Source organism: Trichoderma gamsii, assembly GCF_001481775.2.
Source record: "Trichoderma gamsii strain T6085 chromosome Unknown Scaffold_10.2, whole genome shotgun sequence".
Classification (NCBI taxonomy): Eukaryota; Fungi; Ascomycota; class Sordariomycetes; order Hypocreales; family Hypocreaceae; genus Trichoderma; species Trichoderma gamsii.
Genome location: NW_020171347.1, coordinates 723,457 through 737,266, shown reverse-complemented (window position 1 = coordinate 737,266; position 13,810 = coordinate 723,457). Strand labels below are relative to the sequence as shown.

At 53.1% G+C, this 13,810-nt stretch overlaps 4 protein-coding genes across 4 annotated transcripts; 1 reads left to right on the top strand and 3 right to left on the bottom strand.

Moving 5' to 3' along the window:
- Positions 1 to 85: 85 nt before the first annotated feature.
- TGAM01_v203853 (DNA-directed RNA polymerases I and III 40 kDa polypeptide) lies at positions 86 to 1,284 on the bottom strand (the record flags this gene model as incomplete). The annotated part of the gene is made up of 2 exons (XM_024549296.1): positions 86 to 1,165; positions 1,231 to 1,284. 2 exons carry the CDS (start codon positions 1,282 to 1,284, stop codon positions 86 to 88), a joined length of 1,134 nt encoding a protein of 377 aa, XP_024406001.1.
- A 552-nt stretch (positions 1,285 to 1,836) lies between these two features.
- Positions 1,837 to 6,785, bottom strand: TGAM01_v203851 (hypothetical protein; the record flags this gene model as incomplete). Its single annotated transcript, XM_018803839.2, has 3 exons — positions 1,837 to 5,558; positions 5,616 to 6,264; positions 6,402 to 6,785. The coding sequence occupies 3 exons, from the start codon at positions 6,783 to 6,785 to the stop codon at positions 1,837 to 1,839; spliced, it is 4,755 nt and encodes a 1,584-aa protein (XP_018662890.2).
- A 515-nt stretch (positions 6,786 to 7,300) lies between these two features.
- Positions 7,301 to 8,259, top strand: TGAM01_v203850 (proteasome component PUP1; the record flags this gene model as incomplete). Its single annotated transcript, XM_018803840.1, has 2 exons — positions 7,301 to 7,426; positions 7,570 to 8,259. 2 exons carry the CDS (start codon positions 7,301 to 7,303, stop codon positions 8,257 to 8,259), a joined length of 816 nt encoding a protein of 271 aa, XP_018662891.1.
- An 840-nt stretch (positions 8,260 to 9,099) lies between these two features.
- Positions 9,100 to 11,431, bottom strand: TGAM01_v203849 (hypothetical protein; the record flags this gene model as incomplete). The annotated part of the gene is made up of 3 exons (XM_018803841.1): positions 9,100 to 9,214; positions 9,287 to 9,425; positions 9,493 to 11,431. 3 exons carry the CDS (start codon positions 11,429 to 11,431, stop codon positions 9,100 to 9,102), a joined length of 2,193 nt encoding a protein of 730 aa, XP_018662892.1.
- Positions 11,432 to 13,810: the final 2,379 nt, after the last annotated feature.

Sequence of the window (13,810 nt, the reverse complement as noted above, 5' to 3'; positions counted from 1 at the left end):
ATGCGTCAAAACATATGTAGAATGCAGCTATTACCATGCCCCCGGTTTATATACAAAACGCCTTGAACCAAAAACAAGACCAAAATCACTGAACCATGTTAATCACCTGCTGCTCTAGCTTTTTGCACTTGAGCTTCAAATGCTTCACCGACTCGAGGAACAGCTCGTCGCTATCCCACTGGCCCGTGCTCTCAATCGAAAAGATGAAGTGGTCTCTCCTCCGGCCGAGCTTCACCTTGCCCTCAAACTCGGCATGGCGCAGCGCCTCTCTGCTGACGGTGTCCTTCATCGAGTCCTTGACCACGGCCTTTACCTCGCCCAGATGGCCCTCGTAGCCGCTGCCGGCCTTGCTGACGTCCTCCCTCGTGACTTGTTCCAGGCCAATGACGCCCTCGGGGAAGCACTTTTGGAACTTTTCGGCGTCGGCGCCGAGGATGGGCCGGGTGATGTGGATGAGCGGCAGGAGGCGGTAGGAGGCGGTGGCGACGGGCGAAAACTTGGAGTGGTCTGCGCCGATGCCCTTGTGCATGTGCATGGCCAGGTTGATGGTCTGCTTGGGCCGCAGCTTGGCGATGAGGATGTCTGGGTTGACGGGCCGGATGGCGTTTTCGCCGCTGAAATACTCGGCCTGCCTGCCCGTCGGCACAAAGACAATGTCCTTTGCGTAGACGTGCGCGTGGTGGTACGCCTTGAGCGGGTCGTTCTCCGTCGGCGCGGCGTCCTGGTTGACGGTGCATGTGATGTTGAGCTCGAGGCGCACCGTGTTCCAGTCGAAGCTGTTTGCGTACTGGTCCTCGCCAGCTGCTGGCTTCTTGTACCACTTCAAGAAGTTGTGGATGCCCTCGCGGCCGCCGTTGAAGGGCACGAGGCCCAATCTGTGCGCGAGAACCTCATCTTGAATGACGGAGGTGTTGTTCTCTATGAAGACGTCTTCGATGGCGAGGGTTGGGATCTCGGCGATGAGGATGCGGCGAAAGGCGTTTGCGAGGGAGGCGTCGATGCCGATGAGGGAGAAGGAAGCGTCGTTGGCCTCGTTACGGTGGAACTGGATGGAAAAGGCGGATTGGAAGTGCTCGATGGAGAAGGCGTGGTCTTCGCCGGGGAAGTGGCCGGGGAAATCTGTGGAGGAGACGTTGGAGACTGTCTCTTTGTTGATGCCGACGGTCTTTGAAAAAGATTTCCTCTGTTAGCAACAGCTTATGGAAAAGCTAGTAGCAAAAGAAGTCTTACATTTCGGCGTAAATGCTCCTCCGCACTGGGAGCAGCATGTCGTGAAGGCGCCATTTTGCGTGTGTCGAGGGAATTGGGCGAGTTTGCAATCGCAAGAAGGTGCTTCTGCTGAGTGATCCCAGGGAAATTTTTTGGATGCGATAACGAATTGGCGATAGATAGCGGAAGCGCGAGCCCCGCCACGGTGAGCCAAGGTGAAGGAGATGGCAGCGTCCACTAAGCCCTTTTTGTATTGGTACCTTTTGTTACATCATCTTCGCCATGACTGAAACAAGCTTCTATCAACCAGAAAGGAACTTGGCGAGCATGATACAGGTATAGTCTCACCAAAACTAGAAATTCCCTGTAAAGAGCGTCTTCGTACCTGATATACACGTAGTCGAATGGCAAATGCCAACATCGCCCGATGCTACCATGTTTATATGTGCAAAATTCATAACCCATAATACATTGCTTTAGCTATACCAAAGTCAAGCTTCCATGTCATGCTATCTAACCTGATAAACCGTTTGAATTAACCCAAATGTTCACACTCCATATCAAGCATCACTACTGCATTGGTAGTGGCTATTTGCTTTAATCCCTTTTTTTCCCCTCGTTTTCCATTCACTCGATGTCTTCCATATTCCATACACTGACGCCCTTCTTCTGCACGCTGTCTTTCAATCTGGAAAGCACCGCCTGCCGCTTGGTTCTCTTATCCATAAGATCTCCCTTTTCCTCCCTGCTGAAACCGCTGACCTTCTTTCGCGGTGTATGCATCGAACTGGACAAAGACATGACGCTCCCGGATAGACTACCAGAAAAGCTCTGGCGGAAGTTGCGAGATGGTGTCGCGTCTGGAGCGAGCAAACTCCTCCTTGCTTGCGACGTTCGGAAAGGAGACCCATCCCTACTAGGAGACTCCAGTCGCATCCTTCGCAGCTGTGTTTCCAAAACATCGACATCTCCACTGCGCTTCTCTACCATGCTCGTCATTTTGGTGATAGTCTTCATCACAGCTTCCACAGTAGGAACATTCGTAGATCCCCTGCCTGAGGCGCTTGAGATCGACGCCATGCGAGTCTTGAGAAGAGTCAAGGCCTCCTCTGCTTCAGCGAGTAGTTTTGAGAATTTCGTATACTCCCGCCTCAGGTCATTCTGCTGTGCTTGCTGTTCTGCACTAAGAGGGAGCGACCGCGCGGCGTCAGCCTGATTTGGATCTACTCTCGTCATGATAATCCTCTTCAGATCCTCTTGCTTGGCTCGGAGCCGGTGCATATCCCTGGCTAGGTCTTGGCAGGCCTCGAGTTTATCGCTCAAGTCCTGTACCCGACCATCCTCCAAGTCGCCCATAAGCTCAATATCGAGAATCTCCCCAAGGTCACCAATTTCACATAGAACCCAATCGTCTGGATCTTCGAGGTCGTCCGGCGTTCTTCCATCTGGAATGCGGTTATCGATATGGCCTTTTGTAAAGGCTCTTACAGACCGAGCATTGAGTCCAAGGGTATCAATCATTGAGTTGATGTCTCGGTAAACAGCCTCGACCTGCGCAGGAATGCTCTCCTGGGCAGGAGGCGCAACATTTGAGTGAGCAATGAATTCATCCAGTACTAGTTTACCTTCAACCTCAGATGCGAGGAGTCTTTGTACACTTTCATCCTCTTCGTCAATCAATACTCGACCCTCTTCGGCCTGTTGTCGCTCTCGTAATTTTCTTGACTGCTTGACGAATGAGTCTTCAGTGGCAGTCTTGGCTTTACCTGCAGTTGTTGATGCAACGAGCTGCGCACGCTTAGGACCCTGTGCCTGAGGAGCCACGCCCGGTGCGCTGGTGGATCTAGTGGCATCCGACAAAAGTGCGCGGTTGCCCAATCCGCCTTGCAAGGCGCCGGGTACTCGAACGTTCGGGGTGCCTAGTTGGGGAACCGCGGATGCGCTCTGGCTGAGCTCCCCAAAGAGTGGTCGTGATCGTTGCTGTTCCGGAGTATGTGTAGGGCTAAGGTCTTCAGCTACATCAATGCCGCTACCCTCAGATGCATTGTCATCCAACTCGCTCTCTTCTTCCTCTTCCTCCTCCTCCTCCTCCTCTTCTTCTTCTTCTTCCGCTTCTTCTTCCTCTAAGTCTTCCTCTTCTTCCTCATCCTCTTCACCCTCTTCATCCTCTTCATCCTCTTCATCGGACTCTGGAATAGGAGCTCCATTCTTAGATGTAGGGAGCGCGAAGCTCGCCGGTGATGCCGAAGGTGCTACTTTGGAGAAAATGCTTGCCTTAGTTGGATCAGGGGGTAGAGGGGCGTCTTCGATTACTGTTGGTTTCTCCTCCGAAGGCTTGGTGCCAGTCAAGAAAGGATTGGGTCTTGTTGCCGTATTCTTTGACGTAGTAGTGGCAAAAGGGTTTTCCTTTACCGTTGCAGTTTTATCTGAAGGAAATAGGCTACTTTGCTTCGAGGCTGTGCCGTTTCCGAAAGGGCTAGAAGCGGCCGATGTGGCGGATGAATCTGAAGAATCACCGATTAGATAAGATGACTTGCTCGTTGCATCTGGAGGAAGAGGTGTCTCGTCTGTGTCCCCACCTTTGTTTGCAGGAGCCTCAGCCGCAGGCTTTCCAAAAGATGTTGATCCAAATGCAGATTTGGCTGGCTCAGTTTTGGCTCCAAATAAGCCGCCAGTTGCTGGTTTGGGGGTGGTGCCTCCTGATCCAAATAGTCCGGTCGCTGTAGGTTGTGGAGCACCCGTATTGGCACCAAAAAGTCCAGGTGTAGCGGCAGGTTTGCTTGGTTGACCGAAAACTGAAGTCGTCCCAGTGGCTGAGGACGGCGCACCGAATCTTGCCGGTGCGGGTGTTGTTAAAGGGGTTGTAGATTCAGCTTGCGCAGACTCGGAAGGTTCGCCAGTATCCATGTCTTCGTCAGGGACCTTGTTTTCGGCATCGTTGAGGGCTGATCCAAAGGCCGACCCGAACATTGACGATCCAGAGGGTACAGGTGTTTTGTTATCTTCTTGAGCAGATGGATCAGGCTTGAATGAACTTTCTAGTTTAAATGGAGTGGATCCAAAAACACTGCCGGCTGACTTGTCTTGGGTAGTTCCAAAGGCACTTTCCGAGGGCTTTGCTGAGAAGGCCGTGTCTTCTGAACCAGATCCAAACGCGCCTCCAGTTCCGAATGCGCTTCCAGTTCCAGCCAGCTTACCACCGCTGCCAAAAACACTAGATCCTGTAGTATTAGTATTGCTACCACCAAGAGAGGCAAATCCTCCTTGAGAGGCGAACCCGGCGAATCCTCCCGATGAAGCGGGCGCAGAGGGTTGAGCAGCGCTTGCAGCAGTACTTCCAAATGGACTTTGAGGGGCTTTGTTCGCAAAGCTGGAAAAGCCTGACTGGCCAAAAGCTGGGGTGGAGGCTGCTGCTGCTCCTGCTCCCACGCCGGCGCCAGCAGAGGCCCAAGGACTGGCTCGCATGCCTAGCTGGCCCGATTGACCAAAAGCGCTCGACTTTCCAAATGCAGCGGCCGGTGCTGCTGAGCCAAACGTGCTTGATCCAAAAGCTCCTCCGCCACTTGGCGTAGTAGCAGCGGCTGCCCCCCCTGATCCCCACGGAGAGGCTTTTTGGCCCAGCTGTGCCGAAGATCCAAAAGAAGGAGCAGCTGAAGTGGGCTGGGAAAAGGGTGAGGGTGAGCTGGCAAAGGGTGAGGCTGCAGCTGCGGTTGCGGCTGCGGCTGGCGTTGATGCTGACATGGGGACCGCATCGCCTTGAATTGCCGTCAACCCCGGATAGGCGGTGCCTTTCTTGATAGAGTCATTATAGATGATCCACCAAGAGCAGAGTACACCTTCGTGAGTCAGAACCCAGAATCCTGGTAAAGGCGTTGGCGATTCTTCAAGCTCCTCATCCGACGGTATAGGCTTATAGACTTTGTCCTTGCTAGATAGGTCCAGGGCAATTCCAATGGTGGTTGAATCATCCATGCTTTCAGTCAATGGAAGGGTTGGTCGCTTAGAGTCATCGAGTAGTTCGGTAGTCGTAAAGACGCCTGTGATAGATTCGGCAGGCTTATCGCTTGCAAGAGGGCTTTTGGATCGAGTCAACAGACCGATATCAGCTGTTGCTTTAGATGAAACAATGAGGAGATCCTGAAGATCGGGAGGGAAGTCTCTCAGTCTCAGTATGGTATGGTGGGGCATCTTCTCAGCTCCAAACGGGTCAACAGGATCCATCAGCTTCTGGAAGGTGAAGGTTGAGGGGAGTTGGCGTGTAATGATGTGGTAGACTGAAGAGGGAGAAGTGTCGTTAGTTGTATGAATGGCAAGGAAGAGGTTATTCTCAAGCCAGGTGAGTGATGATACTACTCAGTTGTTAGCATTAATACTTCTTTTCATTCCTTCGGGACTAATGATTTTACCATGGCAGTCGCCCATATTGGGAGGCTTGGGGATATCGGCCTTGCCCTCTCCCTCAGGCGTCATTTGGTGAATAGTTCCATCAGCCAATCCGGCGCAAAGCTGTTTGCCTTTGGAGCTCCAAGCAGTACAGCTAACCTGGCTCTTCAGCGCGTTGCTGATTTTCCGCTCCTGGAGGTTTGCGATATGGAGATTGCCACCGCTGGTGACAATAGCAAAGAGCTCTGGCACCATGGGATTTGGTACCAGCGACCTCAATGCCTCCCCATTCGTCGATAACTCAAACGCGGAATTGGAAGATCCCTGCAGAAGGCTCTGCACCTCGTAAACGGCAAGGCCGCCACCAGATTCCGCTGATAGCACCAAGTAATTCTCGTCGGCGGTAAACACGAGCTGCGACACCCGCATGGGCATGGGGATCTTGAGCTGCGGCTCGAAGCTTCGAATATCCGAATCGCCATTTTTGGGTCCCTCGAAGGCTTTCCGAATCGACTCAGTGGTGGCGATGATGACCTGGTCAGGGCCGGCGGCGGCAACCAGGCCTCTCTTCGAGGCAACGCTTAGGAGCGAGGATGTGGGAGTAGGAAGCGACTCCCAGGGAGAAGTGAGGCGCACTTTGGCATCGCCAGCAATGGCCAGGAAGCCGAGGGCCTACATGTATAAGAACTTGCGTGTCAATGGTTCGATCGTCACTTTTGGTTGCCCATTCAACAGAAAGACAACAAAAGGAAAAAAAAAATTGCAGTAAATCAAGCAGCCAAGCAACAAAGAAAGATATTGTTACTCACCTCCGTCTGAATGGTTTCCAGGTCAGGGCCTGCAATGACATTTCCGGCGCCCCCATTCATGGTGTTGTTCGAAGCGTTGAATCCAAACGCCATTGTCGTCGTCGGCTCAGACGAGCTCCGAATCTCTTTTACAATCCGACTCGCAGACGAACATGGGTCTGCGGCGCCGCGCTGCAAAGTCCCGTCGTCGCTGGAGCTCCTGCCGGCAGAAGCTGAAGCTGCGCCTGGAGCTGCCGGGGCCCAATTCGGAGGCAGAGACCGCGAGAAGGGCGAGGGCGCGGCGAAGAATCGGTGAGGCGAGAAGACGCGTCGGTTGTTCTGCTGTAGCGGACTGTGCAAGAGGTGCGATTGGAGGTGCAACGGGAACTGCGCCGCCTGCACCATTCTCGCGACCCTTGCATGCGAAGTCCAACTTTTTGGGAGCTCTTGGGTGGAATCACGTGGGTTCGCACAGCTTGAGCCAATGGCGCGTGCAGCTGCGCTCCATCTGCCCACAGGCGAGGCAGCTGTCCAATCAGATGCGTTGCCAGCTGTGCCGGGGTGGTCTTTTATAGAGGGGAACAGCAGCGCTATAAGGCACTGTAGGTGGAAGCTTGTACCTTGTGCGCTAGAATTTAGTGCTCGGTGACTTTGCCCAGCCAAAGTCGTTGGCAAGCAAGGTGCCTAAAGGCAGAAGGCAGCTTTTAGCCTCGTCATCAGCTACTGGCACTATAACCAACCATCGACCATCTCCAGCCTGCGAGCTTCACCAAATCGACGTACCACCAAGCATTGAAGGGCGACAGTACGATACAGTTAATGCTGATGCTCCACGGCTGTTAAAACCTGCAACCTGGTATACACGAGAAACAGACGAGACCAGCACGACTGGTCGTAAAGGCACCCACAACAGCCTCAAGATGCCGGGCTTCGACTTCTCCAACTACAACCGCAATGCGGCCCTGCATGCCCGCGGAGTGCCTCTACCGAAGGCGACCAGCACAGGAACAACCATTGTCGGCTGCATCTTCGACGGTGGCGTTGTGGTGAGTGGGCAAAGATGCTGTCTCTTCTGCTACGGTTGCTCCTCTGCATAATCAATCACCCCTCCCCCTCCCTGAATACGAAGCAGAAGACAGAGCATCACATAGCCAAAGGCACATCTGGCTGACAAGACTCAAACAAACAGATTGCTGCTGATACCCGAGCCACCTCCGGCCCTATCGTCGCCGACAAGAACTGCGAGAAGCTTCACTACATCTCCCCCCAGATCTGGTGTGCCGGAGCCGGTACCGCCGCCGACACCGAGTTCACCACCGCCCTCATCTCCTCCCAGCTCGAGCTGCACTCCCTCTCCACCGGCCGCAAGCCCCGCGTCGTCACCTGCATGACCCTCCTCAAGCAGCACCTCTTCCGCTACCAGGGCCACATTGGCGCGTACCTCGTCGTCGCCGGCTGCGACCCTACCGGCACCCACCTCTTCACCGTCCACGCCCACGGCAGCACAGACAAGCTTCCCTACGTCACCATGGGATCCGGCAGTCTTGCTGCCATGAGCGTCTTCGAGACGCAGTGGAAGGGGGACTTGTCACGAGATGAGGCCGTCAAGCTGTGCAGCGACGCCATTCTGGCCGGTATCTGGAACGATTTGGGCTCTGGTTCCAACGTCGACGTTGCCGTCATTACCAAGGAGAAGACTACCCTGCTACGAAACTATATCAAGCCCAACGAGAAGAGCGCGAAGCTGCAGAGCTATCGCTTCGAGAAGGGCACCACTGCTGTCTTAAACGAAAAGGTTATCAACAAGGCCGATCTTAAGCGATTTGTCACAGTACACGACTTACCGGTTGAGGGCGAGAAGATGGACGTTGATACCTAAAGATGGGGAAGGGGTAGCGGGCGGTTAGGACGTGATACTGTGCTTTATCCGCGAAATAGTTAACAGACTAGAAACCCAATAAAATTTCAAAGCTATGATAATGATACACTGTTTCGACCCATTCATAAGATAGAAAGGGAGACTGGAGAGAAGATTTCCAAAGCCATGATAATGATACAGCTTTTCGAATCAATTCAACGGGATAATAAAGGAGATTGGAGATTTTTTTGGTCTTGAAATTATTGGATTATCTTTGTTATCACCCTATTTGTCCTGGATATGAGACGTTTCCCATAACGTCTTTTTGGATATATGAACAGCCAAACGCCCGGCCAAAAATAGTAAAATCAACCGCACTCTATGCGGACTCGGGTTACAGAAAAAAGGGAACAAAGGAAATGCAAATATATGTACGCCACAGAGAGCAAAGCAGAAAAGAAAAAGGTTCTTACAAGAATCAAGAGCCAAAGCTTCTCCAAGAAACAAGCTTAGAGCAGTGTGTCCCAAGAAAAAAGGGGCTCATCGAGCGCCCAGTATGCTTTCAGGAGCATATCGAGATGGAAATAAAAAAAAAAAAGCACAGAAAACAGAACAAGAAGTGAAAGCGAAAATGAGAACCCGCCTACTCAAATGCTGAGAGTCAAAGAACAAAGAGAAGAAAACAGGAAAAAGGGAGAAGAAGAAGAAGAGAAGAAGAGAAGAAAGTCGGGCGGCAAGGAGCAAAAGTGGGAGAGGGAGAAAAGATAAAAGACCCCAATATTGAAGCGAGACAACCAAATCCTAAAACTCCGGTATAGATGAATGGGCCGAAGAGATTTCATCATCATTATAGTAGTCCGCCTATGAAGCGGGCTTCTTGCCAAACATTGCCCGTGAGCGCGATTTGCTTCGAGCACGAGCCTTCTTTGGGATTTCAGGGGTATCCTCGTCATCCTGGTATTTTGCCTTGTGGATCCTATAAGGCGACTGGAATTAGCAGTTGCTAATGAGAACCGAAGAAAGAGAGAAATTGAGAGACGGAACATACCAGCTGTTTCCTACCATGCTCATACCCTTTGCTTCAGCCATTCGGTAAAACTTGGCACTCTTCTTCAAGTTCTTCTTGCAGCCGATTCCTTGAGCGTAGCAGAAACCAGCTTCCGCCAAAGCGTCGACATCACCCCATGCTATTCAAACCGTTAGTAAAGACCAGAACCATAAATATACAATTGGAGGTATGTCAGCTCAACTTACTGCCGGCGATTTCAAAGCAACGCAGCGCAAGGGCTTTGTCTTGCTCAATACCCCATCCGTTCATATGGCTGACGCCTAGCTCGTAGATGCTCAACGCAAATTGAGCCTTGTGAGTTTTGTTTTCAGCGACGTTGATTCGCTTTCCTTCTTTAGCCCCTCCCTCATCTTCTGCAACTTCGGCGCTTGCCATATCAGCTGCTTTCCGTAGCCATTGCACTCCTTCCTTCTGGTTGGCCTTCATGCCCCATCCATGGCGACAAGCAAGGGCATACAAAAGCATTGCTGTTGGGTGGTTGAGTCGAGCTGCATGTCGGAGGTGGTAGGTTGATTCGTTCAAAGAGCCATTCTCGTGGCACTCTATTCCCTTTGCTAGGTGCTCTTCAGCCGTCATCTCTGCAGCAGTAGGTGCAGGCGCAGGCCCGGCGGTGGTGCTCGCTGTTGATCGGACAGACATGGTCGGGCGTATCGTGTTGGCAGAATCGCTCGTACCAATCGAGGCAGGGGTCCTACCCCTGGGTGCTTCTCCGGCATGCAAAGTCCGTGATCTGCCTCTGGAGGCATCTTCGGCGTGTCGCCTTGACTCGTTTGAAGGTCTAGGGCCACGACTAGAGCTCTCTAAGCTAAGCTTACCTGCATCGCTCTGCTGTCTTGTCATTGCACTAGAGATACTAGCAGCATCATCCGGAATGGTACGAGCAGAGCTGGACGGTCGAGTAGGAGGTGAAGGTGGCGCATCCGCTTGGGGCTGGTTATCTGAAGACTCGGATCGCTGGATCGACTTTCCTCGAGGCAGAACAAACTTTGAGTAGACATAAGTGCCGTTACCGTCTGCTGGCTGCTCCACAAAGGCTTCACTGTGCATACTTATCGGGGTCTGGGCCGACTCATCAGCCAGTATAAACGATGGCTGACTATCTGACGAAGCCTGCCTAATGGGAGGGTCGAAGCTGGGGGTTCCAGATCTGCTCATGGGTCGAGAAAAGTTGAAGGCGGGCCGAGGAAGCGCGGAAGACTCAGAGGCAGCTGATGGGGATCGTTGGAAAGAAGGCATCATAGAAGATGCCATGTGATGTGGGAGGGCCGCGCTGCCAGAAGAGAGTTTTCGGGAAGGCAGCGACTGAACCGAACTGGACATGTTGCCAAATGAGTCCTCCTCTGTTGGTACAGGAGAGGGCAAAGCGCTCGGAAAGCGTCCGGGGAAGAGACTTCTGGGTGGTGCCAGGCCAATTTCGTCGAGGGAGCTCTGTTTGAACCTCCGAGGAGAGGAATCCGAAAAGGCAGAAGAGAAAGACGAGGGCTGAGGGCGACCGGAAATGGGAGACTTTGTTGACTGGCGATCAAGTGGAGGGAGAATATCGTTTTCTAGAGGTGAAGGTGATCGGTCTTGTCGGGCTCCGAAGTAGTTATTTGGGTCATCGCGCTGTCCCAGCCGTCGACCCCGAGCATATTCGGGAATATCTGGTACATCTGGTAGATCTTCGGGCACAGGAGGCACGCCGTCATCGGGAGTGGCCGGGATTCGACTCATCCGCGGGTGCATAGATCTTGGTCGTTCGATTTCGCCCGAGAAGGCGTCTTCCACGAGTCCCAATCCAGCAGAAAGCGGAGGAGCAGGAGATTCATCTCGCTCAGATGCCGAGTCCTGGGACATGGATCGGAAGTATTCTGACCGGCCCTGGATGATGAGAGGGCTCTCGGCCGTCAGAGGGGGGAGTCGACTAACGCGATTTCCATCTTTGTTGGTGGTTTCCTGGAGCTGTCGAGCCAGCAGGCGACTCTGCAAGGCGAAGGCGTCCAAGGGAGAGAGTTCGGGGGGCGCTTCCCCGGCGACATGGAGTCGCGGCGATCGCAAAGGTCGGGAGGCAGAAGAAGCGGCAGAGTTGGCGGAGTGGGATCGCAGGTCCAGCAAGGACGGGCGATTGGTCACGGCGTCTTTCATGTTGGTCAAAGCCCAAGTCCAGCGGGTTGTGTGGTGAAGGGATAGATAGCAGCGAATGCGCAAGCGCCAAGGGTGCTAAACAGGATAGATAAATAAAGCCAGCAGCCTCGTAACGGCAATCATCAAAGCCTGGGCGGGGACGCGCAGAACCAGAATACCAAAAATAACGGCCAAGAAGCAAAAGAATGGGCACCGTGGACCGGTCGGGCTGGGCTATTCGCGTCGCTGGAGCTGCGCAAAAGCACGGGTGCAGGTGCAAGGTGATGTGGCGGTGCGGCGATGTTCTGATGACCAGGCCAGCGAGGATCAATGACGATTCAGACGGTCGTGTCAGCGTCGGCGTCGGTGACGGGCGGCACGAAAGATCCGAGGCAAGTCAAAGAAGAAGAAGAAGAAGAAGAAGAAGAGAGTAGAAACGACAAAGGAGAGTCCAATACGAAAAGAAGAGAAGGCGAGAAGGATAGACTGGGGTGAGTTTAAAAAGTACGAATCGAAGAGACGCAGCTGCGCGATATCAAAGGCTCGCAGAAGGCTGCTCGAACAAAGAGGTTGAAAGGTGCTGGCCCCGGGCAAGGTGGTGTATGAAGTAGAAAATACGGAGCTCTGTTCTTGTTTAGGATACGGAGCAAGGGAAAAGCCGTGCTCGACAACGTGCGTTTCTTGTCACACGAGTCGCGGGGAGAAGGCAGAGAGAGAACCAGGGCGGCAGAAGAGAAGCAAAGAGAGAAGCGAAGCGATCACGACACAGGAATCGAAGCGCTCAAGGCACAGAAGCACAAAAGCAAGCCTCAAAGAAGCACGGCAACGAGGCTCGCACTGGTGGACGCCTCCCTTGCGGTCTGAGAGGCGAGCGGCTGGACTGAGGAAAGGAGGAGGAACAAACACCAGAGCTTGAAGGGTCTGAAGGGTCTGGGTCTGAGGGTCTGGAGGTGGATGGATACGAAGCAAAAGGAGGTTAGGAGGCCAGTGGCGGCCCCCGTAGCTGCGGCCGGCTCCAGGTACTCTGTACGGGCTCGCGCAGCCAGAGGCCGGTGGCGGCCCAAGTACTGCGCTACCCACGGCTAGTGGCAGCACGAGGACTAACCCGAGATGGTGGCTTGTCCTTTAGACTTCAAGGTACAGAAGCGTAAATGCTGAAGGTTTAGGATCCTCTTTTCTGCTGCTCTCTATGCCGTGGCCCCTAGTGTTTGATGGGGGTAATGCTAAAATAATGGGTAGCTAGTACCCAGGCATGGTGGTATTCGTGGGAGCTGCCTTGGGTAGCACTGTAGAAGAGTGATAGATGGATGGATGAGTTGAGTCCTCGGCTCATAGCGCTTCCTAGGGATATGGCAATAGCATCGGCGGAAATTTACAGGCATTGGAACAGCACAGGTGGTCGAGATTGGTATGGCGGGACTTTGCTGCTTGGCACTATCGCTTCGTATTGGCATCCATATACTTTGTCGCTAGCAGCTAGGCGCAGTGTACGCGGACGGCAATCTGAGCTGGTTGAGCCACTGCTCGCAGTCTATGAGCCGCCATCTACACCCATAAGCTCGTATTATAGAGATCTATCTGCTGTTGCTGTGCCACTAGTACCGCTACTTGCATGCTGTAAGTTCTTGTCGACACCACCATACTGCTTTCAAGACATTGATTCATGGATGCATCATACACATGCAGCGTTGCCCCCGGCTCTCGTGGCTTGATGTTCCTGGCCAGTGGCTAGCATTACCAAAGCACCTAATCTCGGGCAATCTCCCCAGCGTGTGTCTGACCCCAAACATAGAGGCCTGCAAGTCATCAGACTTTCGCTACGATCCCCCAACAGTTTACACCACCACCCGCAAAGTCCCAATTGGCATGGATACCTATGCCTAAGGTACTATCTACGTATGTACCAAGGTGCCTATTAAATTGACATTTTGCTTTGAGCAGGCCACAACGGCAAACATCTCATCACACTGACCTCAATCGAAGCCACAAACAGCCACACGCGTCTCGTAAATGCCCAGGTACGAAGCAGCTATCTATACGCGCAAATGCCAGGATTGCACGGTATCTTCTCCCCCAGAAGGCCAGACTGCTACACAGGCCAGATTGGGCGAGGCTCAGGGACCCCTCTCAGGGACCCTTGGCATATCATTGGGTGCGCCGGCGACTGCCATCGTCTGGGGTGCATTGGGCTCAATAAATTGGGAGCAGCCACCGGGTCCCTTTTTTTCTGGGGGCCTGGCCAGTGAGCGGCGGCGCCTCCATCATTTTAAAACATGCACGGAGAGGCTAAATTGGGCCATCCTTATTTCCTGCATGCAGACTAGCAAATTTTTTGAATTTAAATGTGCCTCGGCGCGCATCCATCCCCATCAAGCTTTCAGTTACAGTTAATGGGAAAGG